The sequence below is a fragment of the Ambystoma mexicanum genome, chromosome 12 (genome assembly GCF_040938575.1).
Source record: "Ambystoma mexicanum isolate Mex_15411 chromosome 12, UKY_AmexF1_1, whole genome shotgun sequence".
NCBI classification, from domain to species: domain Eukaryota; kingdom Metazoa; phylum Chordata; class Amphibia; order Caudata; family Ambystomatidae; genus Ambystoma; species Ambystoma mexicanum.
The window spans coordinates 89,048,313-89,075,843 of record NC_090936.1 but is presented as its reverse complement, the minus strand read 5'-3'; the positions used below and the strand labels follow the sequence as shown (position 1 = coordinate 89,075,843).

The 27,531-nt window shown below is 46.6% G+C and overlaps 1 protein-coding gene across 1 annotated transcript in view; it reads right to left on the bottom strand.

Moving 5' to 3' along the window:
- Positions 1-27,531, bottom strand: part of ARMC10 (armadillo repeat containing 10) — a 224,538-nt gene that overhangs the window by 22,317 nt on the left and 174,690 nt on the right. The window contains exon 5 of the mRNA XM_069628061.1: positions 16,417-16,488. Coding sequence (XP_069484162.1) covers positions 16,417-16,488 — 72 coding nt within the window. The remainder of the gene's footprint in view (positions 1-16,416; positions 16,489-27,531) is intronic.

Below are 27,531 nucleotides of genomic sequence, written 5' to 3'. Positions count from 1 at the left end.
TTGAGGGGGTGGGGGTCAGAGGAGATGAAAACATCCAGCGTGTGCCCTGCAGAATGAGTTAGGTCAGAAGGAAGAATAGAAAGAGAGAGAGTCACAGAGGTCACAAAAGAGTCCAGAGGAGGGACAGGAAGCTTCCAGGTGGATGTTGAGCTCTTCGAGGAGGAGTTAAGTGGTCGAGGCCCAGAGGGAGGAGGAGAAGTCCGCCCACCCAGAGAGGAAAGAGGTGATCTGGTCAGGTGGCCGGTGGATAGTGGCTACTGTGAGAGAGTGGCCAGCAGAGAAAGTAAGCCTACAGACCAGGCATTCAAAGGAGGTGTTGGCCTGCATAGGAATGATAGAGGCAGGAATCCACTCAGGGAAAATCAAGGCCACACACTGTGTGGTTGGCTCTGGGCGCAGAGAGGATCTTGTAGCCATCAATAGAGTAGAGTGTCAAAGCTTGTGATAGAGCTGGTTGAGAACTATGTCTTGTGAGACCAAGAACATCAAGGTCATGTTCTTCCAGGGGATGGCAGATGTCAGAGGAGTGTTTGACAGCTGAGCGAGAGTTAAGAGTGGTGAGGTGGAGAAAGTTGCCATCCTTGAAAGACTTCCGGGAAGGGGTACAAATTAGAGGTACTCTCTGCGGAAGTATAGGAGGAGCCTGAGGGAGGGCAGAGGAGGTAGGAGGAGAGGGCGGCGTGGCCAGGGAGGAGGAAGAGGGTGCCAGAGAAGAGGCAGAGGGTGGGGGCATGGAAGTTGAAGAACGGACAGTGGGGATAGCGGGAGATGAAAGGAAATTGATAAGGCGTGGGAAACATCTGTCAAAGAGGAGGAGGTTGGCCTGAGGGCCTTGGACCAAGACTGTGCCATTCAGGTAAACATTAATGACCTTAGAGAAGTGGAAGGAGGGCCTCCCACCAGGTGCCACCATTAATGGGAGAGGAGGAGTAAGGCGAGAGCACAGAAACCATATGAAGAGTCCATAGGTCTGGAGAAGTAACAACTAAGAGTATGTCGTTGAGAGTCTGTCTGGAGGAAGCGCTGGTGTGGGTATCAGTGATAGGGAGGCCTCGGTTGGAGACCAGGATATCCTTTTTGAACTTCTTCCTACCAGACTTAGTGAGAAGGGAAGGGTAATCGATAGAGAAGCAGTTGGAAAAGATAGGAGAGACAAAGAGCGTCGTAACTGAAGTGGAGGGGGGGCGAGAGAGAGAGAGAGAGAGAGGTAGATGGGAAACTGAGTGAAGAAAGGAGGGAGGAATGGAGACAAAAAAAGAGGGGAGGGTGCAAGCAGAGGAGACAAAAGCTAGGCTAAAATCGATTTTAAGGCAGGGTAGGTGAAAACAGTTAGTGACTGGGCAATGCTAGTATAGGTGGAAGTCCAGAGTGAGAAGGAGTGAGAGGTTGAAGAGTCCCAGTGTGTAGGAAAGGATCGATGAGGACATTTAAAGCAAATGAATTGTAGAGAAGTGTAGGCCAGTTAGGAGATCCCTGTAGCCAAACGGCACGCAGGGAGGCCAGAGAGAGGGCACTCGGGCAGCCTTCACTGCCAGGCAAGTGTGGTGGCCATCTTGAAAATCGCTGCGATGACAGCAGGCAAGTCGTAATGAATGGGTCTCCCCCACACTCGTGGCCCCAGATGGAACAATGGGTACGGCGGGGAGATGCAAGGCAGCTTGAAGGTGGCTCTGAATTAAATTCAATAAAAAATATTTCTTTAAAAATTGCAGACTTTGCCGGCCTCGGCCTATTGATGTCCCGCGGCCCTTGACCCAGGGGGCCCATGCTAGTTGTTATTATTGCCATGCTGACTTCATCCTATGTATACCGATGATTCATGTCTCATCCATGTTTGTTCCTTTAAGTTGTGCTGTTTAAACTCAATAAACAGAGTTATAAAAAAAAAAATTGCAGACTTTCATTATTTTTTCCTCAGCCAACGATATGGTGATCCTCGCTGGTTCTGGATGCTCCTACCTTTGAGTGGGGCTGGTGTGGTGACATTCACGGCCTCCGACATGCAAGCAGCTGCTGCTGCAGGGCGGGTGTACTAGCTGGGTGTAATAGCAACCTATACCTCCAGAGTCCTGTGGTTAAAGATTATAGCAGTGCAATCTTCTGCAATTTTAGCTGAAACAGGCAGCTACTCACAACCACATTGATGTGGGAATCCATGACCATTCATAAACGTGTGAAGCCCTTGGCCTTATCCCCAGGAGAGCTGGTAGGGAGATTTCCTTCAGTGCTGACCTATTGTGCATCACAAAGACTAGTCTTGGGTTTAGTCTTATTAAGCTGAAGACAATTATCCCTCAACCATTATTGAGCTCAGAGGAGACACTTCTAAAGATCTAAGACATAGCCTTCTACCCCAGTGATTTTCATGTAAATCTGTGTGTCATATGTGTATCATTTTATGTCAACAGGGTGATTCGCCAACAACTTACCATGTAATCGCACTACAGTGCCTCAATGTGAGAAAGGCAGGTGTGGTGGTCCAAAAAATACTGAAGTTGACCAACCGCCACCTTCTCCATCAGCTCATCGAACACAGGGTTGATCGGGTTACGTCTAGAATTAAGAGTGTTTGCTTAGATAATTGGCTTTCAGATTGGGGATCTCTGATAAACAGGTTGCTACCTCGGTCCTATACGGTTTGTCAAACCAAATACTGATAGGCAGAGGGATATCGGATATAGGTTTATACAAAGGAAGGAGGTGAAAGGCAAAAGATTAAATAAGATGAGTAACCAAAGTTTCACTTCCTCTCGACTCAAGGGAAAATTATGAGCAAGGAAATCGGGGGGTTGATTATTACACCACAATCACTAATAAAAGAGCATTTTCAGAAGTCCTTTGCTAAACTGTGTGCTTGATCTAAATAGATCTTTATATAGTAATGTTTACAAAATACATAAGTGTCAAATATATTGTCCACTTTACAAATAACATCAGGAGGGGCATGGCAGTAAGAAGCAGTGGAAACTGGCATGTTCTTCACAACATGGGCATGGCTAGTTGTAAAGGATAAATCTAAGCCTCAGAGTAATATTACAGGATACATGTAACGATCCGATATGCAAGGAGGTGCAATGAGGCTGGGTAACTGACCACCATGATAGAGAGTCTATTGACAGAATATCTTTAGTTCGGTCACAATAAGGAGCTGTCTCCACATCCAAAGTTGCCCAACCCCTGAAGTGAGATTCAGAAAGAAGAATCCAACAGATCTGATCAGGTTAATATGGCAACTAGAACTACCTTAGGGAAAAGGAGAGATGTGTCTTTAACAGTAAAGCAAAGTATAATGTTCCCAGGGGTAAATTGCTGAACAAGGATTATATCCCTAGCACAAACCACTGCAACAAACGCAGCTTTCCATACAGTCAATGTGTCATCACTGGTGGCCATGCGTTCAAAGGGCTTGATCGACCAAAGGAAGCTAGGTTCAAGTTCCAAATTCAATGAGTTTTCTAAGAAAGAGCATCACTAGAGCAGCATTTTAAAAGGATGCAAAATGTCAGCAATCTGAAATGAAAAAGAGAGCCACCAAATGGGTCCTGCACAATTCTATTTAAATTTCACAGAGGACAGATGGGATTCAAAAGATGAATGGTGATCAAGTAGCATTGTAAAGAACATATCTTTTTCATAGCACCTAATGACAGAATCGTAATAACCCTTCTGCGGTATTGCTGTAGAACACGGTCAGGCAGTGTGCAACCTTGCAAACAGTGCAGCGTCTTCACCAGTCTCTTGCTTAAAGTTCAAATAATAGTTCAGCAAATCTTCATATCAAAAGGTAGGTCAATGAGATAAAGTCACTCACTGTTCCAGGATCAGCTCACCTACTCCAAAGAGCACTTGACTCTCAGGCACATATCTGACAAGAGTCTGATGACCATTCCATGCCAATGTTGGCCTACCTGGAGCATAGTCGCCCTAATGGGCTGGTTACTGTAGCCCTCCTGGGCGAGCAATCATTCAGTAAGAGTGCTAATTCTCACTGGTGGACTTGCCATTGCCACCTGATACGGTTTGGGCACAACCAGAAAGGTGCACTCTCAGTTATCATTCACTTTCTCAGTTGTCAAGGTTCTTCGTCTTTCGTGGTCTTGCAGATTCCAACAGATCCGGTTTCTTTAGGTTACTTGGTAACCCCACTCTACTTTCTAAGGATCTGTAGGTTTTGGCACTGCCAGTCTGGGGTCACAGGTCCACAAGGTGCTCCATTTCATCTACCATCATGCTTTGGCCTCAACTCCCTCCCACCATCTACCTCCTCTCAGCCCCCTCCCCCTACAACCCTCTGCTTCTTGGTAGTCTTGTTTTGCCTACTGCTGGGTCTTATCACTGGCCCTCATTGCCCACAACCTTTTGCTGATCTACATTTTCATTACTAAAACATTTCCATCCTGCTACATGCAGATGACCCAGCCTTATAAAAAAGCTCCTACATGTAACCCAGAAATAATGCAAGGAAAATAAGCTCCAAATCAGTGCAAATGAATAAAAGGCCACGATCACCGTTCCACAAGTGACAAGAGAACTGACTTTCCATATAAATAATACAAAGCTGGAAAAAGTTGTCACCTTTTCATTTCTTGGGTTCAACATAAACAAAGGATCTTCGAGACCTCACCGGAAACCAGCACGCAAGAGCAATCACTGCAGAGAATGTGATTAAGAAGTATGCCAGAACTCTAGGCCACAGTTCTAAAAAGTACCTAGATGTTGCAAGTGAGCCCAAGGCGTGGGGGGATAGCCACTTATGGGGTGGAAGTATGGTATTTGGAAACTGCTGGGCACCAATGCGAGAAAAAAAAAATAGAGGAACCTTTGGAGCAAGATGATGCAAGCTCCAAGAGAGTTGTCCAACAGCAAATTACAAGTAGATGTTGCTTATACCTCAATCTGAGATAGAGCTAGATTAACAATGCCATCTTAAGTAGCAAGCGTAATGCTATCTAAAACTACCAGGTCGAGCAAAGCTGTGAAGAGATGGTACAGAACAGACCATGCTCAGAATTAAGGAGAGAAACGATGGTGCTGGCTGAAATCCTAGACATACGTGAGCTAGTTAAGGAGTAGAGCATTGAGAAAGCTTGCCTGTATATTAATAAACTGGCCAATATTCTCAGCACTTTAAGCATGGATACCCCACATTTTGGAAGGGACCCAATTGGCATTCTGCTCTTCCCCGATGATGTGGTGGTCATTAAGAAAACACTGAAAGGTTTCCATAAACTGAACATATTCGACCAATTCCGAACTGATAGGGCTGGAAATCAATGTTTCAAAAACAAAGCACTTCATTTGGGCAACAAAGAAAATTAACTTTTTTTTATTTTTTATTTACTTGTATATAATCAAATGATTTTTACAAGGAGGAAAATCAAATCAAGTCAATTCACATGTAATTCTGTTTTCGTGTACATACACAAGCTCACGCGAGCAGTTTCAAGAGGTTCAGAGTTGTTTGAATGTTTATACGGGCTGAGCAAGTCCAAGAACTCTAGATGCGACGCAAAGTCTAAAGAAGATGCCGATCTAGACTGCGGCATTTATGATACTTTTTGATCTCTTTTTGGATCCTTAGGGTCGGGCTTGTTAGGAGGATTCTTTGGCGTTTATTTTTATGAAGGTGGCTTCCAGTAGTTTGCATGCCGCTACAGCCCAGCGTGTTTTTTCCCCAGAAATAAGGCGGCACCTCCATGTGTCTTCTTCTACCAAGACAGAATTAGGCCATAGGGGTTCCAGATAGGCTAAACGCTCGACGTTGAGCATGTGGCAGTTTAACAGAAGATGCGAACTGTTTCTGTCGCGTCCTCAAGTTGACAGTCTACATGTGGTTAACACTGGCCTGACTTCTTATCCCCATGATTTCTCTGGTGTGGAGCAAGTTCAGTCGGACTCTTAGGAAATAGCTCCGGAGCTTTCTGTAAGGGAATTTTACGCAATATGCCAGCAGAACTTTAAGCCTGTTGTATGTTGGTGGAAGGTTTTTTAGGGATTTGATCGCTGTGGTTTGCTCGCCGCCTGTGGTGATCCAATCTTGGTTTTTCATTTTTTGGTACACTCTTTGTGGGTTGCATTTCAGATCCTCTGTAGTGCATGCCAATTCTTCCAATTTCTTTTCTTGGCAGATAATCCACTTCTTAATCTCCTTACATTTTGTTGATTCCAGCTGTTTGCCGAGGATGTTAAAAATTGGCAGACCGTCTTGGATCAGAGTCTTTCTGAAAATAGCCAGAGAGGAGAGACTAACCGTTACACCCAGCGAGAGTAGACCCAGCTCTCTTCTGACGGCTGCGATCGGGATAGAGTTCGGTAAGCCCAGAGTCGTCTTCCAAATGTAACCTTCCAGCTTTGGCCAAATTGGAGGTGGGCATGTTAATCGTGGCATCCATGCCATATGTTAGTGCGGGGACCACTTTGCCTTTGTAGTAGTTGATTGCGGGAATCCATAAAAATTTGCCGAATTTACGGTCAATCATCTTCATTTGTGAGGTTAGGTTTTTCGCTTTCTCCAGGTGCAGTTGCATTTTTGTTTCCTGCGGTGTCCTATCGATGAAAACTCCCAGATATTTGAAGTGGGAGACGACTTCGATACGGCAGTTGTTCACTGACCAGGACTGTGTTAATTTCTTCAGTTGGCCACTCTTCATGATGCCAGATTGTCCAACTGACGTTGAAGACCTATTTGGGTCTGATCTAGAAGGATCATGTCATCTGCATAGAGGAGACGGGACAGCACGATGTTGCCCAGCTTCGGTGGAATGCTCCAAATAGTCGCTTCAGATTCTTGAAAGTCTCCCAGGAATGCTACAAAGAGGGCCGGAGCTAGTGGGCATCCTTGTTTCACTCCCCTTTCTACAGGAATTTCTTTTGTGAGAGAGCCTTGTTTGTTCAGGCGGACATGTAGAGTGATGTTCGAATGGAGAGCTATGATCAGCTGAAGGATTTGTTCTGGGCAGCTCCATCCCTTTAGCTTTTTCCATAGGCGCGTTCTGTCGACTCTGTCAAAAGCCTGTGACAGGTCTATAAAAGCTGTGTAAACTGTTGGGGCGCCTTGCTTTATCTTGGCCTTTAGAATACTGAGTATAAAGATGTTGACTGCTGTCCCGGCATTCTTCTTAAAGCCCAACTGGAATCGATCATCACATGGAGCAGATTTGGCCCATCGACGGAAGTGTTGGAAAAGAAGCGTGGCAAACAATTTTCCCATGATGTCCAGTAGGGCTATAGGCCGATAGTTTGCCGGGTCTTCTCTGCTTCCCTTTTTAAAGATTGGGATAACAGTGGCTTTTGTCCATGACGCTGAGATCATTCTGCTGGCTCTGCAGTGACCGAACAGGAGGCTGATGAAGTCGGTCCATTCGTCGATGTGTTTTTTTAAGTCAATATTCGTGAGGCCGTCGGGTCCCGGGGCTCTAGATGTTTTTAGCTTCTGAATGGACGCAGAAATGTCGGTTTTTATGGAGAGATCAACCCAGGGAATCCGATTGGATTCTGGGCCCAGTATCACATTTATCGCCGGAGTAGCAAAGAGCTCTGTGAAAAAATCTACCCAGGAGGTTTCAGAGACGGAGTTGATCATATTTGACCTCGTATGGCCTTGCGAGATGTCAATCAAGGCCAAGAAATCAGCTGAGTTTTTGGACGACAGCGTTCTCATCATGGTTTCTGCGTCACTTTAGTAGAGAGATGCCCTGCGTAGTTTGATCCATGATTGCTAGCTCTTTTTTTCTTTTGGCCAGAGTTCCCATCCCAGTATGGTGTTTTCAACTTTTGCGATGAGTTTCATTTTTCTCAGAGCCTTTTTTTTCCCCCGCTATGTCTTTGTCATAAGTGTGGTTAAAAGTGATGGCAGGACTCTTTCTCTCTTTCTGGCTGGTCTTATGTTTGATCAACAGTGGGATGTAGTTGGGTCTCAGAAGTATCTCAGAAGTTGTTTTGACAACCCCAATTGTGGCGTATTGCTGAATCATAGCTCCGACGCTGGCAGCTGTCAGGCGTAGTCGGGTTTGTTGGGGATTTGCCTCAACCAAAGTTGTGTAGCTATTGGTTTCTTGAGAAACGGACGACCAGTCAAGGGTGAGCATGTTGTGATCGCTCAGGAGGGTTTAGATCACCTTGAAACTTTCAATTTCTGAGCACATGGCGTCAGAGATGAAAATGTAGTCCAGAGTGGCCTTTTTAGAACCCCTTTCCCAGGTTGGAATTTGCAGGAGCCAGTCTTTGATCCATGCAGATTTGTGTATATTCCTTGCCGACATCAGTGTCATCCATGCTTGTCCTCTAGATTCCGATGGCGTAACAGCAGCTGACTTCGAAGGAGCTTCTTTTGGGTGGAGACACTTGGCGTTCAAATCTCTGCATATTATAAGGTGGGCGGTGTTCCACTCAATTACGATTGCGTCGATGGTTTCGGCAATAGATTGGCAAAAGGCCGTGGACGACATGCTTTGTGGGTTCCAGTAGGTCGTGACGACTGCAAGGGGGTTCTCGGACCATTGCTTAGTTGTTTTTGAGAAGTGAGTCAATTCAATGAGTGTTGCCAGTATTCCGTAGGATCTCAAAATAGTTTCGACAATCTTCAGTTTTTGGCCTGTTTTTTGGCGATAAGTAGGCCTACAGAGGGCCGGCCTAACCGGCCCCTGACTGTCGGGGAAGTCTCTATCTCAAATCCATCCATGGATGGTTGCTCTAGAAGCCAAGTCTCTTGGAGACAGAGAATGTCAAAACGGCCCAAATCCTCACTGTTGGGATCAGTTAGGTGAGCGTGGCCTCTGGTGTTCCACGAGGCTAATGACAGCGTCTCTGAGAGGGGTGGTTCTTTGGCCTCGTTGGGTAATTGCCATCTGCTTCGGTTTACGGAGAGTGCTCCTGTTAACCAATTCCATGGACGGCCGAGGTCGGATCTTTGTTTGACTGAGCCAGTGTGTCAGGGAGTCTGTTGGTCGGCAATTGATTCCTGCGGTTTCTATAGCTGTTAAATCTTCTTCGTTGCGGGGAATGGTCGCGTATCCTTTCTCTTCTTTGAAGTCCATGCTGTCTTGCAAAAGAAGAATGGGGCGGGCTGTGCCTGTATCTCTTTTGTGGGCCTCGAGTTGAAAAGACCTCCGATGCGTCTGTCAAGATTTTTCAATGGTGGCTCTCTGTTGGTCTCCCCATAGGGGTCTTCAGATCAGTTCTTCGAGATGTGGTTCGGTTTTCACCATGATGAGCCTTTTCCCTGTCTGGAATCAGCCTGAAGTGGTCCTTCAGCTCAGCTCTTCGAGTATAGTGATGATCCGGTGAATTAGTATTGTCTTTTCTCCGATTGACTGCGTGGTCTTCCTGGTTCCCTTTTTTAGGCGATGTGGTGGAGCTTTTTATTTCAGATAGGAGGAATCCGGCTGATTTTAATTCAGTTTCAGCTTTCCAACTCAAGTGTTGAATTGAAGCTGCTTTAATATGGAGATATGCTTTGGCCTTATTGTCTCTATGATATGGCTCGAATAGATGGAAATCGTCCGTTTTCAGAGACTTTAGCTCGCATATAGATGCTGTGATTTGTAGCACCTTTCTACGGTTTAGGACCATGTATTTGTCTCTGTTTGAAGTTTGTTCAATTTTGAATATGCGAGTGGATTTATCAGTATTAACAGTCGCTTGTTTTTGTCCTGGTGCTCTATGCGGAATCCGCTGCTGCTTCAACAGACTTCCTTGTGCAGTTTCATTTGTTGAGTCTGTGGGTCACACGTGCATTGGTGTTCTTGTGGGTGGAGAAGGGCATACGTCCTGCCTGGATTGTCGGAGCGGAAGACCGTCCCTTTTTTGGCTTTTTGAGGAATGTTGGATTGAAGACTTCTCAGCGTTTTTTCGTGTTTCCTTTTGGCCATTGTCCTCCTTGTGCCTGGAGTCCGTGTGGAGGTCACGTTCAGAGTGCTGAGAAAGGTTGGATAGAAGGAATCTAAAATTTCGCTTGTTGTTTTAGGTGAGTGGGTTAAATCTATTGCTTGGACAGCAGTCGTTTGCGCTGGGTCAGGAGCGACAGTGTCCTTTGTTAACACTGTCTCCAATATGGGCGTTGGCACACCCACGTTGGAGTGAGGTCGAGTTGGTGGATTTATTTGCTCCTTCTCTGACAGTTTCAGAGCTTTTTTCTCCTGCCCCTGCCTTTGTGGTTGTCCAGCATTGTTGATGGACGTAGAAGTGGTCTTCAAATGCGTTCTGTTCAAAATTGGTGCGGCTTTAGTTTTGTTGTTAAAGATAGGAGCAGTTTCGATGTTGCCTTTCTGCGTAAAAGTCTGGGTTGATTTTGATTCTTGCCGCCCCAATGGAACGGCTTTTGGGCTTATGGCGACTGTGTCGAAATTCCGAGTCAAGGTCAATTCTGTCTCTTTTCCTTTGTGAAATATCATATTTCAGATCGATGGCCGTTATGATGCCTTCCAGATAAGTCAGCTTCGATTGTATGATTGCCAAAGTAGCTGTGTTGTCTCTCGAGACATCACCTATGGTTTTGTAGAGTTTGCAAAATGGGGCCATAGCAATTGATATGGCTGACATTATCGTGGTCATGTCTCTCTTGTTGTTTGGAGAATCCTTTAGTGCAGGTTTTTGGGAATCAGTTGGCCTTCCCTTATTTGGGGGAGATTCTCTACAGTCTATTATTGAGGAGCTCGAGACTGAGTGCCGCCGTCTAGCTGGAATACCGCCGCCCGCAGATGGATTGGCTGACCGTGGCGAAGAATTCCATGGGCCACACCCCATGGCTGACTGCAGAAGTGGGTCAGTTGAGTGATCTTGAGAGGACGTTTGGGCGTTTGATATAGGTAAGTGAACTTTGGTCCAGGGTTGTGGGCTCATTCCTCTGTTGGTAGGGTATGCTTTGGGCTGGAGTAGATCCAGTATGTCCAGCATACCATGGCTGGTGCGTTCGCACTTCTGTTGGCGGTGTTTCACTTGTTCTTCCAGTTGTGGTCGTCTCTGGATCGGTCGGTTTCCAACCTTGTGCCTCTGTGTGATGCTTTTGTCTCATGTGGGACAGTTGCTCGACCTGGGTCACTGTGGATTGTGACTGATCCGAGTGAGCCGTTCTCGGAAGTTCCAATTGGTCAGTGGTCGGTGGGGCTGTCCAGGATGCTTGCAATCGGGGGCCCAATGTGTCTCCTGTTTTTTCCGTTGCTTCCAGTTGGTTGTGGGGCACTGTGGTTATACTAATTTCATCAATAAGTGGGCCATGAGAGAGTTGTGAGGGCAGCACGTCCTGATTTGTGGCCTGAGAGGATAGAGTTTTCCTGCATTTAGCCAACGTTGGAGTCTCGTCCAATGCTTCAAGAATTTCCGCATCCGATAGTTCAAGATCATTGGATAATTTTCGCTTTCCTTGTGTTTTGAAAAAGTTCAAGACAGCGTTGGAGAGCAACGGAATTGGTAGAGACCGTTTCCCATCCCCCCGTTTTTTAAGAGGCAGTTGCGAGGCTGAGCTTTTGCTTGGTTTAGTTTCTTTTGCTTCGAATTCTTCCTTTCTTTTATGTGAAGTGGTTTTGTCAACGAGTCCTTGCAGCGGCGGGAGTTTGGGTTTAGACTTCCCTCTTTTTGTGTATTGAATTCTTTTCTCGTTTATCGGAGAGTTCAAATTGGAATTCGAAATAGTTGCAGCCTTAGGCTGATAGTCGTCGTCTTGATCTGAGTTTGATGCAAAAATGTCACTGAATGTGGGGGCCCACGTCTGAATCGTGGCCCAAGATCTCTTCGGGTACCGGGTCAAGAGGCTGGTTCAGTGTTTCTGCAGTCGGAAACAGAGTTGGCTTACAGAGTGCCTCAGTGGGGATGGGAGGGCAATGGGTGAAGATGGAATAAGTGATATGTCCGGTTGTTCAGACCGTTCCCCCTGCGGCAGATGGTGGACCATAGCCAGGATGGTAAGCTGTGACGGAATTCCATTTTGGCCTTGCTGGACTTCCTGGGCTTTGGGTTGTTTGATGCACTTTCCCTGATTCTGGGTCACCAGTGTTCCATCAGCTTCTGATTTTTTCTTAGGGCTGGTTTGCGTTGCGAGCCTTTTGGTGGTAGCAGATTGTAGGTGGAGCATCTCGCCACTGGGACCCAAAAGGTGGGTCCTGTGGCTCCAATGGTGGCGCCAAATCGTGGCCACCCGTCTTGGTCCCCACCCTTAGACCTGCCGCGAGGGATCCTCCGATCCACTCGCTGGTTAGGTCACTCCCCGAAGCGGTAGAGGGGTGGGTGGCCCTGGCGGGTGGAGCCGACTGCGCTAGGTCTTTTGATGTGAGGGCTCCTCCCTCCGAGTCAAACGTGCTGGTCGGGGGCAGAGCCAGCGTAGTCGCGTGCAGCGAAGGGACTCGGATGCCCTCTGAAGATGAAAGGTGAGTTGTGTTATCTTTTTGCCCACTCTGACCACATAGTCTTGGGTTGCCACTTGTTGGTGCTAGGCAGTGAGGGGGGGAGCCCGCAGATGCAATGGAGGATTGGAAGTCAGGTACGAATTCAGACGAACTTCCTACCTTGAGCGCAAGGCTTGAATTATTTAAAGTAGGGGATTGGAGCATGAACAAGGAGTTTTTTTTCACGTGACTCCTGAGGATGCGTGAGTCAGGGTCTTCCTCCATGTTCAGTGAACAGCGGGGCAGCAGAAGTACAGGTGAGCGGAGCTCGTACGTGGGGAGAGTGGTGAGAATGGCTGGGAGAACGGGTCAAGTGCTCAAGTTCAGATATTCATCAATGTGCATCAGTATTCAATCACAGTTCAGAAATGTCAATCAGTGAAAACACCGCCTGCCTCGGTAACAGTAACAGTGGATCGCTGGCGGAACGGGAGGAGCGATGACAGTACCGCAGCCCCTCACCTCCCGGCGCGGACTGGTGCAGACTGGTACTCTGCACGGTAAAATTAACTACATCAAGCTGCACTCAAAGAGATTCCTTATTGGGAAGTGTAGATCATTCTGATTATTCAGGTGAACGCCTGGATGAGAAGGGGTTTTTGACCAAACAAATATTAGAAAGTGAGCGAACACTGTCTAGATATGGAGGTGTACTGAACCATTCTCCAAACGCTTCGGAGGGAAAAAGCAGTCACTGAAGCCCTGGAATTTTAGAGGGCCAGGGCACAATCTGCAGTATTTTATGGTGCTGAAAGTTGGAGGACATGATAACCTAGCATCTCGAGAGAGCAGAGAACACAACCCCCCTCATGAGTACACCAAACCTACCTCTCTTTGTTAAACTAGAGGTTGATGGAATCCTCCATGAAGCCAAATTAAGGCCCCCATTTTATTGGCGTAATTTATGGGCCAGAGATGATTTACACCCATACAGAAATGTATGTATCGATTTATTGTGTCAACAGGGTCCAACCAATCTCCCTTTGTTTAGGTACATGCGGACACTGGCAAAAGGTTTGGATAGGGGTAATCTCTGGGATCCTCAAAATCTACGATAAAGTGATGGTTATGTAACTAAAGATATCAACCAAGAGAGCATTTCAAGCATAAATTTATGCAAATAAACTAGTAGTAGTGCCTCAATCAGGCATAATAAATGGGTACCTAGATTAGGAAACTGAGCTTGGGCCAAGAGCAGCATCGATCTCTAATAGAAGACTCAGACTAGATTGCTCTTTTTACAATTCTTCTTAGAGATTCTACCTGTGGGGTCGTTATTGAACAAGTAGGGAAACGAAGGAACGAAAGCAAGTAGATCTCATCAAGCAAATAAAGGAAATGAGCAACATTTCCTCTTCTTCTGTCCACTTAATGCTTCACCGAAGCTAAATATCTTTTCCCAATGTTCAGAAACAATATTAGAACAGTGGGGCAAGCAATATTCCTTCGCGATCAACCCCAATCTGTGCTGTCGGTGCGGGGGGCATCCCAATACCTGAAGAAAACATGGAGAATTAGAACAGAAATGACCTTGATCAAACAATCTTAACCTAGCAAGGCAGAATACATGGCATTTCTTTTCAATAAAAGGGAATGTGATGTCTTATCTTTTTAACTGGATCGTACATAATCTGGGTTTTAATATTTTGAAATATCTGATATTGCATGCTGCAATTAATTTTATTTGTTGTGTTGCTATATGTGATGTACTTAATGTATGAGACTTAAAGGTATTTAATGAACTGAAATAATTTGAATTTGAATTGCTTTTAGAGTAGTCCTATTGAAGAAAGAGAAAATAATATCCTGAGAGAAGAATATCCGTTCTGTGCTTGAGGACCTGGGAAGCTCTCCCTGGAGAGGGGTATTGTCACTTGGCAGATTTTCATAGCCTTTAATGGTGAACTTGGAGTCCTCCTATGAAAGACGACTTTTTTAGGTGCAAGAGCCAAAACCCTCACTGTCTTGAATAGATGGTATAAAGGCAACAAGAACAATTGCAGCAGTAGCCTAGCACTAGAGGAATCCGTCACCCATGTGATCCTCTTCTGTCCCATAGGTAAAGGGAACAGAAAAAGAAGACTATCCCCAATGAGACAGAAAGAAATTCTATCACACGGCTCGAGAAGATTTATTGACCAGGAGCAAAAAGCAGCTCCGAGGTATAGGTCATCACCCACAGCAGCCACCTCTGGGGAATCAGGAACTAGTACATAGTGTGGAGCAGATCTAACTTTTGGGCAAGATGAAAACGGACATTTTCTCCATTATAGATCATTCAATATGCTTTATGTGTGTGTGTGTGTGTGTCCTTTACTCTCACAGCTATGCTTCAAAGGCACCACCAGCCTGAGGAGTCAAAAGTAGCTCTTGGTGGCCGATGACTTCAAGCTAACAGGCTCCCGTTGGCTAGAACCAGGCGCTAAATAGTTCTCAGCTCCTGGCAATTTCAAATCCTGCTATTGGTGAGAGAAATTAAGGTTGATCTCTTAAGCAACATAAATCAATCAGACCACTAATAAGTTGCTGCATTTTTACATGAACATTGGAATTTGAGAAAAAGGAAGATGACGAATTAGCAAGCTCTATGGAAAGGGAAGTGAGACCACAGTGACCACAACAAGCCAGTGCCAGCCATACATAAGAAAATCCTGATATGACGGAGGAATGATTTACTTTTTATTTTATTGGTGATTTCTATTGCACTTAAAAGCAGTTGTGTTTACATGTCGCGGTGTTTCTGCCTACAGCTGATTTCCCATTTGGGGCTCTCGGGCTCCCCACGGGGGACCAGAGAGCCCCAAATGGGAAATGCTAAATGCTGCAGTGTTTCTGCCTAAATCTGCTTTCCCATTTGGGGCTCTCTGGCTCCCCGGGAGCCCGAGAGCCCCAAATGGGAAAGCAGATTTAGGCAGAAACACAACCGCGTTGTGTTTCTGCTTGCCTTGGCTTTCACTTTGGGTCTCCGGTACTCCGCGGTTGTGTTTGAAAACGCTGCGGTTTTTCTTTACGAGTTTCTCAGGCTCCTCCGAGCCGGAGGAGCCTGAGAAACTTGGAAAGAAAAACCGCAGCGTTTTCAAACACAATAACGTTGTATTTATGTTTGCGGTCGCTTCAAAAGCGACCGCAAACATAAATACGTTTTTAAAGCTGCGGTTTTATTTCTAAGTTTTCCGGGCTCCTCCAGCAGCATAAATAGCACTTACCAAGATTCAGCTGCAGCTTTCCTGCTCTGGTCTCCGGTCCCCGTTCTCCGCGTACAGCACCAATGAAGGAAAAGCCACCCAGCGGTAGCTTTTGTTTACTACAGCTGGCTGGCTTTTCCTTCATTAGTGCCGCAAAAGCCAGCACAGGCGGGCATCCATTTCACAAAATGGATGCGCCCATGTGTTTGCTTTTGCGATTTTTTAGCTTGAATAGCTCAAAATTTTACATAGGAAGTTTAAAAAAAAAAAGTGCTAGTATTTTTTTTTTAATGTTGCCCATCTATTTTTTAAATAACATTTTTAGCTGGACTACCCCTTTAATGCCAGACTCCTCCAGCGTCCAAGTGTCAGAATGATATTGCATCTGTTGCATGGCATCGTCTGGCCCCAAGGTGAGGGCATTGCCCCATAAGCTATCCTCACAGGATAATGTCACATCACTGCCTACACACTCCTTATTCTTTTCTCTCCTGTTTCTCCCTCCACCTTCATGTTCTACCTTTGCTTTCCTTTATTTTAATTTCCAGTACCTGGCACTATAAAATTCTTTTAATCTCTTTTGGCAATTTTATTTAATTTTTATTGATAAGAAGTGTATATATATTAATGGTTTTGTGTTTCCTGAAGGCAAGGCTTTTGGCGAAAATGCATAATAAAATAAATGTTTAGGAGCCAAGTACCTGCTCATGCGTGATGCACCCATATATGTCAGTCTTGCCATGCTTTCAAATACATATTGATTCTGCTGTCAACATGTTATCTGCAGTTACAGGTAGACAACAAGGACAACTTGAGTACCATTCAAATATGAACCAATCAACAAAATACTTTACTTGAGCATGAAGCAGATCCTCCATGACTGATCGGTTTGCAGACATATTGACAAGAACCTTCAAAACATGAATCTGAAATAAAGATAAGGGTGGTTATTTAATGCAAAACGCCATAGACAGAGAAGAACACTAAACAATCATAATGTGGAATTTAAAAAATCAAATATAAAAACGTATTTAACAATTCACAAAGTAACGTCTTCTTAAAATAAGATGTAAAAACTTTACAGATTTAGCTCAATGGTTGACTCATATTTATAAATTGTTATATTTTAAAAGGGATTGTTCTAAGATAACTTAATAACCAGTTTTTAAGTTTTTATTCATTTATATATTTGTTGGTAGCGCCCAGACCCATAGGTATCACGGCACTAAAGTACATAGTTATGATTAGATGGAAACATTATGGTTTTACATGGTATCATAGATTGTGAGTATTACATTGCAACACAGATCAAGAATCAATACAGGGTAGATAGGGCAGTCTGCACTTAGTTACTGATATTTGTCGAACAGTGAGGTTTTTACTTTGATCTTAAAGACCTTTCCACAGGATCTTCATGTAAGAGAACTAAGAGAGGAATCACCAAAAAGAGCTCGTTTAATACTTGAAGACCATTGGTTCTAGAGCCATCAAATCAAGAATACGTTGCCATGAGGTTTAATAACCTAAACAGCACTTCTTGTGAAAAGGCCCAAAAATGTTTGCATACATCTGGTTAAACCAACCTCCCCCCCATCCCCCAGATGAGTCCTCATCAAAGGTCACATCATGGATGTTAAATCCTGCATGCACACCTTAGAGGCCGCAAGCCTCTCAAGGCTTGGGTGCCTCAAAAGCACCCAGTTCCCTGTGCATTGTATGGATTCCACTGGCGGCAGTTTTTGTGTACAAGCCTATCTGGGTAATCTGGGGTGTGTCTCTTGCAAAAACCAAAGGTGTGCGAGTTGGGGTATGAGAAGGTGGTGGTGTTCTCGGATTCATTGAGTGGGTTGCAGGCGATTGTGGCAGGGGATGGTGATAGGAAGGATGTGATTTTGGATATCAGGAGGAAGATTGATCAGTGTGTGCGTGGGGGAATGGATTTGGAGTTGGCGTGGGTCCCCAATAACAGTGGCATTTTGGGTAATGAGTTGGTGGATCTGGCGGCGGGTGAGGGTATGAGGAGGGGAGCGGTTGATGTGAGGTTGACTGAGTGTGGATGAGGTGAAGGCTGTGATGGTGAGACGGGTCATGGATGAGTGGCAGGAGAGGTGGGGGAGTGGGGTGAAGGGCAGGTGGATGTTTGGTGTTCGTGGAAAATTGTCAGTGAAGGTGGATGCAGGGAGTCTGGAATGGAGGAGGGGGGAGGAGGTGATGCTGAATCGGTTGAGGATAGGGCTTGTGGGGCTGAATGACTGACTGTTTCGAGCGAGGGACTGTGCGGTGTGTGGGGTGCCTGAGGCTGTGGGACATTTTTTGCTTAGGTGTGAGAGACATGTTGAAGAGAGAGAATTGATGAGGGTTCGGTTGACTGTGCTAGGTGTGGCTGAGCTGAGTGGGAGGACTTTGCTGGGAGGTGACGGGGTGAGAGGCAGGAGGAGGAGCAGTGTGATGTTGGATTTTGTGAGGCAGACGGGGCGGTGGGAGGAGTTGTGAGTTTATGTAAGCTAAGTATTGATTGGTGGGTCTGGTGCACATCATCCTTTAGGATAGGGAAGCGTCTGCGTGGGTCCACCCACGCCTCCGATAATTTAAAGAAAGAAAGGATACATGTACAGAACACAGATGTTGCTAGATAAATTTATAGCTTCTGCATGCCTAAAGAGCAAGGGTTGAAGAGCCAGAACCATATATATATATATGGCTCTGGCACTTCAACCCTCATATATATATATGAATGTAAGTGATTATACCGAACCCAAAGGTTAGACTTTCCAAAAGTTTGACTTTTTTAAAAAATTTATTTTTATTTCCCACAAATATATAGATGGGGGGAGACCCCCCATAAACCCCCCACCTTAGCGACCACATGAGAACCAGCTTGGTGCTTACATCTGTTGATCAATCAATAACAGCCGAGTCACAAGCCCTGAACACTCACAGCCCTAAAACAACTGGTCGAGGGCCTCGGTGTGGATCCGGACAGGAGAGCCAAGAAAATGATTCTCCTGAGATTCATAGCAATGGACGTGGTATCATGGGCTTTGTGAGTTCAAGCATAAGAAATGAAAAGCAAAAGAAAATTAGGAAGAGAGTAAGATTCATAAGAAAGATCAAAGAACAACAAGTTACTTACCAACTGGTAACGTTCTTTCGATTGGATGTTCCTCCAACGTATGCCACATCTTTGACATGTAATGTCCACAGCTGTGCACTTTGGAAACTTTTTTTCGGCAGAGGGCGACCTGCGTCGATGGCGTTGGGCCGATGTTCCCCGAAAGCCTCTGTCGAGGGCGACGTCACAGGATGTTATAAATGTGACGCACGGCACCAGTAGCCTCAGTTTATGTTTTTTCCCCCATAACGTGTGGCACAAATCCAATGCCTGCTTAACTGCACATAGCCTTGCGGAAACGTTAGCTGCAATCGCATAGGAAATTCTCTAGAGGGGCAGGCTGGGAGGGCAATGTGGAATATGTTGGAGGAACATCCAATCGAAAGAACGTTACCAGTTGATAAGTAACTTGTTCTTCGAATGGATTGTGTCCTTCAACGTATTCCACATCTTTGACAGACTCCCAAAGCAGTACCATAAAATGGAGGAGGGAAAAGAATTTAGAGTACCCAATCAGATGGCGGAATAAAGAACCGCCTTCCCAAAGGCCATATCTTGACCATGGATGGAATCCAGGGAATAATGTTTAACAAAGGTGTGGATAGAAGCCCATGTGGCTGCATAACAAATATTCCTAATAGGAACCCCCTGTTGTAGGGCTGTGGAAGTAGCCACGCCCCTAGTGGAATGAGCTCGGAACCTTTCAGGAGGTCCCTTACCCGCCAATCGGTAGCATTCAGTAATGGCGAGGATAATCCACCTGGACAAGGTCTGCTTGGCAACAGCTTGGCCCAATCGGTGTCCAGCATAACCCACAAAGAGTTGATCGTCCACTCTGACCCTGGCCATCCTAGAAATATAAAAGCTCAGAGCTCACCTAGGATCCAACCTATGGAGTCGCTCCTCTTCCTTCCCAGGAGGAGGAGGATAGGAAGAACCACCTTCTGGCTCAAATGAAAACCATAGGAATGGAACACTGAAAAGGATCAACATTCTGTCCTCTCCACCAGTCGCAAAACCTACGCCAACGGTACAGGGATTTTGTTTCCGGCTTTCTGGCCGAAAGCAACACCTCCATCACATCATCCGGGAGGTCCCAATCCTTATATCTCAACCTTTCAGATACCAAGCATGAAGGTTGAGAGTCCTGACCTCTGGATGGAGAACCTGAACCCCCCTCTCGCGAGAGCAGATCCTCTCGGTATGGAAGACGGCGTGGAGGGCAGATGGACATTGCTAGAAGGTCTGGGTACCATGCTCTCCTGGCCCAATCTGGAGCAATGAGGATCATGTGGGAACCAAACCTCTGTAACCTCCGTAACACTTGAGGAATTACAGGGACTGGAGGAAACGCGTACAGCAGTGGGAATGACCAATCCACTACGAATGCATCTCCTAAGGCTCCTCTCCGAGGAAATTCCCTTGAGCAGAATCTCTCGCACTTCCGGTTGGCACTGGCGGCGAAGAGATCCACTTGTGGGGTTCCCCAAAGGGCGAAGATCTCCAGAAGGACTTCCTGAGCCAACTCCCATTCGTGACAGACTGTGCTCTGCCTGCTCAGAGCATCTGCCGCCGCATTTTCATCTCCGGCCAGATGAACTGCTGAGAGCGAAATTCCCTGCTGAATGGCCCGGAACCAGAGCTGCATTGCCTCTCTGCTCAACAGGAGTGACCCTACCCCCACCTTTTTTGTTGAGGTAATGCATGGCCACTGTGTTGTCCGTCATGATCAGGACACTCTTCCCCCGCACAGACGGCAGAAAAGCCTTCAGGGCTAGCCTGATGGCCCTCAGATCTAACAGGTTGATGTGGAGTTTGGACTCCGACAGAGATCAAAGACTGTTGGCGGTCAACTCGTCGGCATGAGCGCCCCATCCTGTGAGGGAAGCATCCGTCACTAGTCACCTCCAGCCATGGTTGCCAAAATGGCTTCCCTTTCATCAAGTTCCCTTCGTTGGCCCACCACAGAAGATCCTTGGAGACCGAGAGTGGAATCTGAACGGGATCCATCATCTTGCCTGAGAACTGCGACCACTGCATCTTGAGGACTCATTGCAGGGATCTCATCCACAGCCTGGCCCCTGGCACCAGAAAAATGGAGGATGCCATGAGGCTGAGCAACCTTAAGAATTCGAAAGCCAGGAGACTCTGCGCATGTTGAAACTTGTCCACCATCTGCACAATGTGATGAGCCCTCACCTTGGGAGGCGAGCACTTCCTCAAGGACGCGTCCAACACAGTCCCGATGTACTGGAGCTGTTGGGAAGGTGTCAGATGCGACTTCTTGAAATTGAGGGAGAAGCCCAGCTTGTGGAGGGAGCAGCAGGTGAGACCGAGGTGAGCCAATAATTGTTCGGGAGAGCTTACACGGATCAGCCAGTCATCCAGGTAGGGTAGACGTGAATCCCCTCTTGCCTGAGATATGCTTCCACCACCACCATTAGCTTGGTGAAGACCCTCGTGCGGAGGTCAATCCGAAACTGAAAGTGTGAGTCGCCAGCCGCAAACCTCAGGTACTTTCTGTGCTTGGGATGAATCGGCACATGAAAGTAAGCATCCTGTAGGTCCAGAGACACCAACCAATCCTGAAGTTGAAGGGCCTGGAGGACTTGAGAAAAAGTGACCATCTTGAACTTGTCCTTCCTGAGAAGTTTGTTCAACCAACGCAAGTCCAGGATGGGTCTCAATCCCCAGTCTTTCTTTGGGATCAAAAAATAAGGGGAATACCATCCCTTGTTCCTCTCTGCTACAGGCACCAGTTTCAAAGCGCCATTCTCTAGCAGGGTCAAGTTCTCCTGCACAAGGAACGGATCCAGAAATTTCTAAGAGATTCCCGGTGGATTGTCCTGAGGCCGCTTTAGGAAGGGCAGGCAGTAGCTGTGGACAATTTTATCCAGAACCCATGCATCTGAAGTAATGGCTCGCCAGTCTTTGAGATGCTGAGACAGTCTGCCCCCAACCGGCGAACCATGGGACATGGCCTCATGATTGTTCTGGAGGGGCTGCAGCAGCGCCTGAAGGCAAAGAGACAGCTGCCTGAGCGACTTTGGCACCTCCATTTCCTCGACCACCACAGATTCTTTTACGCTGACCCCTTTGACTGGCGACTCCTCTCGTTCTACCAAAGGAAGAGTAGTAACTAAAAGAACCTCCCCTCCACTGCTGTCCCCAAGGAAAAAAAGGCAGAGGTTGACGCACGGCTGCACTTAAAGATTTCGCCTCAGCTTTTGAGGTCTGCAACCGCTCAAGGCTCTCGTCAGCCTTGCTGCCAAACAAATGCACACCATCAAAGGGCATGTTCAAAAGACGGGCTTGCACATCCGGAGCAAAACCCGACTTCCGCAACCATGCAAATCTGCGTATAACGGTGCTCGCACCCATGGACCGGATAACCCGACTGAAGGGATTCACACATGGCATCCTTGCCATCTTGCACGAGAGCAAGGACTCCATCCCTTTCTTCCCCCTCGGGATTATGCTCAGCCGCAAGAGAAACAGTTCCACAGAGTGTGCCAAAATCTTGCCAAGGCACAAGTGGAGTTGGCTGACTTCAACGCCATACTCCCCGCAGAAAACACCTTGCATGCCCAACCGTCAAAGCATTTGTCGTCCTTATCAGGAGGGATGGTAGGGTACACCGCCTGCCTCGAGGTGGCCGTAGCCACCTAAACCACAAAACTCTCGGGAGTGAGTTTGTTTTATTCGTATTTATATAGTGTACAACAGCCAGAGGACATTGCGGCACTTGTTACAGTACAAAGCTTAGTGACTTAGTTACATGGTCATTAGCAATATATATATACAGGTTGCAATATAGTTACATAGGCATTAGCAGTATATATACAGGTTACAATATAGTTATATTACATTTATGTTATATTACAATATACATGGCAGAAGTGGAGGAGGCAGTCCTCCACTTGCTAGTTGAGGAGAGTGGCCTTGAGGTTGTTGCGGAAGACAGTGATGGAAGTTTCAGCTCTATGAGTGGCAGGGAGTGAGTTCCAGAGTTTCGGTGCAATATAGGAGAAGCCTAGACCTCCCGCTGTGGCTCTCTTTATGCGTGGTATGTGTAGCTGGTTGGTGTACTGAGCTCTGGTGGGGCGAGTGGATGTGGTCCTTGGTATTGCTTCAGATAGGTATGCTGGAGCGGTTTTGTTGATGCACCTGTGAGTGATGGTGAGGATTTTCAGAGTAATTCGGTCTTTGACCTGGAGCCACCGTGCTTCACGTCTGGCGTGGGATATATAGTCTCTTCTGGGGATGCTCATGGTGGCTCTGAGGGCATTGTTTTGTGTGGTTTGCAGTCTGTGAATGTTTTTGGCGGAGGTGCCAGCTAGAAGGGTGTTGCAATAATCGAGTTTGGCTCCTATAGTTGCTCTAGCTATGGCCAAGCGGTTGGGGGTGGATAAGTAGGGTTTAATGGCATTGATGAGTTTGGTGCTTAACGCTGATGCAGAGGCTATGGCGCTGACTTGTTTGTTCATCGATAGATTTGCATCAACGTGAACACCTAGAGTCTTGACAGAGGATGATACGGAGATGGTTGAGTTGTCTATGTTGAAGTTGTTGTATTGGGGGCTTAGTTTTGATAATATGTTTGTCTGGCCCAGGATGAGAATTTCAGTCTTCTCACCATTAAGACAGAGGCCATTGATTGCCATCCAAGCTTGGATAGTGGCATAGATGTGAAGGGCCATGGCGTCTTGGTGATAGAGTCCAGATAGGGGTAAAAGTACTTGAGTGTTGTCTGCATAGTTTGTATATGCAACACCCATGGAGTCAAGTAGGTCGAAGAGGGGTTTTGTGAAGAGGTTATAGAGGGTGGGGGCTGTACAAGATCCTTGGGGGACACCGCAGTTTATAGTGGTAGGATCTGCGTTAGCTGTCTCGGAGTAGACCTTCACGGCTCTTCCTTCAAGCAGGGGCGTTGCTAGGGGGTGGGGGGGACCAAGGGGGCTATAGCCCCTGATCTTTTGGTTGTAGCCCCGGATAGAATCACAGGAGCTACAGCCAAAAGACTAGCTAGCCCCCAGTCCCAAAAGTTCTGACATCAGCGTGGCTCCGGGTCTTTTCCTGACCTAGCAACTCCCCTGCCTTCAAGGAAGGAAGTGATCCAGGATGCTGCTTGATTAGAGAAATGGGCTGCATGGGTGAGGTGGGTGGTGAATGAGTGGTGATCTACCAGGTCAAAAGCAGCTGATAGATCGAGGAGGAGGAGCAAGGCAGGTTTGCCTGTGTCCATGATCTGTGAGATTTGATTTTTTAGGTCTAATAAGGCGGATTCTGTTCCATGCCCGACTCGGAAGCCAGATTGTCTTTTGCCTAGTATGGAGTTAGCTTCTATGTATGATTGGATCTGGATGTGAGCTGCTATGTCCAGGATTATTAGGAGGAACGCGACGGTCGTTATCGGTCTGTAATTGTTGGGTTGCGCTGGGTCAAGTGTGGCCTTTTCTAGAAGTGGCCGCACCCAGGCTTCCTTGAAATTGTTTGGGACAGTTCCTGTTTGGAAAGATGCGTTAATGAAGGCAGTAATCAGGGGTGCTGGGTCATTGGCGCATTCCTTGATGATTTTGAGAGGGCAAATGTCTGCTTTGCAGAGGGATGATTTGAGGTTTTTCATGAGATTAAAGACGTCAGGTTCAGTGGGGTGAGACTAAAGGTAGCTAGGGTCGCTACCGGAAGGGTGGTATTTGTTGGTCAACTATTTGTTAACAGCGGGAAGAGATTCCGGTGACTGCCAAGCAGCCGCCACCTTTTTTGTAAAGTCAGTTGAAAAGGTAACACCGGGTCAGACGACGGACCTCGATCTAAAATGTCAGATAGATCATCTTGCACAAAAGCTTTAGGAGGACTGGACCAGCCCAGATACTCTGTGACCCTAGCCATGAGCCTGTAGGACGACTCTGCATGAGCCCTAGGCCCAGGCCTGCCAAATTCCACTTCTGGAGAAGTGTCCAACCCACTGGCATCATGAAGAGCTTGCCTCAACTCTTCCAATTGACTGTCTCCAGAAAAGACAGGTGCCACATCAGGCTCAACAGGGTCCATATCAAAGTCTGACCTTTCCTACTACTCATATAGGTCATCCAGAGGGAGATAAAAGCCCTGCCTCGGTACAGAAGAGGGTCTGAAATCCACCACCAGCCTCACAGACTTAGAAGTAGCCTTCCTAGGAGGATCCACAGTATCCGGAATCTCCAACGGTACATTTTGGGCAAAAAGCCCCAAAAGGTGTCGAGGGCGCCGAAGGCTTCGGTGTCGAGAACGCCGATGTCTTCGACGTCCATAACAGCACCGACGGCGCCGAGGGCTGGAACGAAGGCAAAGCTTCAACGTCTGTATCCGACGGACACAGCGCCGAAGGAGTCGACGCCGACCACGAGCCCTTACCAGATTTCTGCGTTCTCGCTGGAGCCGAGGACCGGCACGTAGAAAGCACGTCTCTTGCGACTATCCTGAGCCTTGTCCGAACGGGACCTCGAAGGTTTCCAATGAGCGTTGCTTCGAGGACCCGAGCCGGAAGGTGTTCAAGCCACAGTACGAGACCGTTCCTTGCCGGCTTCATCAGAAGGCACGGACGAACTGTGCCCTGCGATTGGAAAATCGCTAACATCTGCTCCCTAAAGGCAGCCCATTCCTCCTGAGTCGAGTTCGTCGTGCAAGCCACTTTCCTTGCAGCTCCATCCTCCGAGGAGGATAGGGAAGGCGACCGGTGACAGCGCTTCCTAGAATGCCGAGATGAGGACGAATGGTGGGAAACACTCTGGGACCGAGACCCTCGGGACTCCGCCTGACGCAGAGAGTCGGCCCTCGAATCGTCGGTGGACATCCCCTTGGACTTCGATTTACGGATTTACTGGGTTTCAAACCCCTACCTACCTGAAGCTTTCCCTTACGCTCCCGCAAGGCCTTAGCAGTTAGCGACTAGCATTTGGAACAGTCGTCAGTGTTGTCACTCTCACGCAAGCACCACAAACAAATGCGATGCAGGTCGGTAATCGACAGTTTCGACTTGCAGTCCCGGCAAGTCTTGAAGCCAGACCATGGAGGCGGAGGGGTTGAAGAAGAAGACATATCCACAAAGAATACACGAGGCGCGCTGAGTCTCCGAAGCAAACACATTTGCGGAAAAAACGGAATTGAGGCTACAGGCGCCGTGTGTCCTATTTATAACATCCAGTGACATCGCCCTCAACGGAGGCTTTTGAGGGACATCGACCCGACGCAGGACGCCCTCTGCCGAAAAAAGATTCCTAAGTGCGCAGCTGTGGACATTACATGTCAAAGATGTGGAATACGTTGAAGGACACAATCCATTCAAAATAAAAATTAGAAAAGTTAAAGAGAACCCAGGAAGCGCTCTCAGAAATGCAAGCATTTCGTATTTGAATTTACTTTCAGCATTTTAATGGTGCTTTAAATCTATTTGCGCACTGCGAAGTTAATTCTGTCTGTTCACATTGCAAGAGTTCTAGGTTAAAGATATTTTTTTTCTTTTTCCTTTTTGTCATTTCAATGGAATGCAATTATAAAGAAAGTAAAGCAAAGAAAAATACATTCCAAGTAGTAAGTTACAAAAGAATTAGAATTGAGCAATTAGTAAACAAAAGGCCAAAGTGAATTAGCATAGAAAAGTATGAAATAAAACAGTATTTGTTTCCAGCAAACATATGTATTTTCAGTGCCATAGGTTTGCTTTGAAATTGGACTTAGTAAAGGGGTGGAAGATGAAAGCCGTTTATTTTTATTACAGGCCTGTTTCTTGCATTTGATCAGGGCCTCATGACTAAATTAACTATTTAGCAGCGCACGTGTGTGGAAGCCAGGTCAGGAGGCTCCACTTTCAGTGGCTTATAAACTGTGGTCTTCATTTTCTACACAAGAAGGTGGTCTCTTTTGGATCATGGGTCCATAGATTAAGTGGTATGAGCGAGGACAGAATAAGAAATTGCCAATGGAACAATCTCCATTGGGTAATCCCAAAGACTCAGAGGGGGATTCTTCCAGGAAGAAGTGTGGGACCAACAGCAACTATGGAGAGCACTAACATGGTAGCTTGACAATCTCCTCAAAGCACCTTCTGGTAACTCCTCCTCGAGCACTCCACATTGTTAGAGTGAACTGGCTGCTTTGTATGATGTGATCCCCCCACCCCCCCTTGGATGGTGCTTAGGGACATGTACTGCGGGCTAGGTTTCTCTGTGATTGGACCATGTGTTTGGGGTCAGGTGGGTTAGTCTATGCTTACATTAAGGACGGCTGCCATCTGGGATCCCAGATTTACCCATCTGCTTTCCCAGCAAGTAAATCAAGGCAGAAAATCCTCTGGTAAGCCTGTTAAGCTGTGCAGTAATTTGTAAATTCGCCATGACAGGGAATGTGTAACTTTGTACCCCCTAGAAGCTAACCTGAGCAGGAGGAAAGTATGTGTTTGTTTTCTTCCTCTCAAGTACAATGAAAAGTAATTTTTGTTGCAAGTCAAATTAATTGTGCTCAACTTTGTATCCGTAGGGCTTCCAAGGTCTTCACGAGTATGACTCATGTTCAAAAATGTTTCCGCAATCAGCGGTGCTGAAGAAAGAAATGTGTCTGCCCACATGTTTGACTTCAAAACGTGTTAACTTAGTTTCTTTAAAAGGACAGGTTTTATTCCATAAGATGGGTGTTTGAGTCTAGCTCAAATTGCTGTACAAGATTGGCAACCTTATTATGAGGGGGTATCTGAAAGGGTTTTTGCTTTCCTCCTTTTCCCTTGATGGTCACTGATGTTTGTTGGGGAGTGTCAGTGCACATTCCGGCTCAGGCAACCATTACGTTCTACTATCAGCGAACGTCAGTTTTGTAACATAGA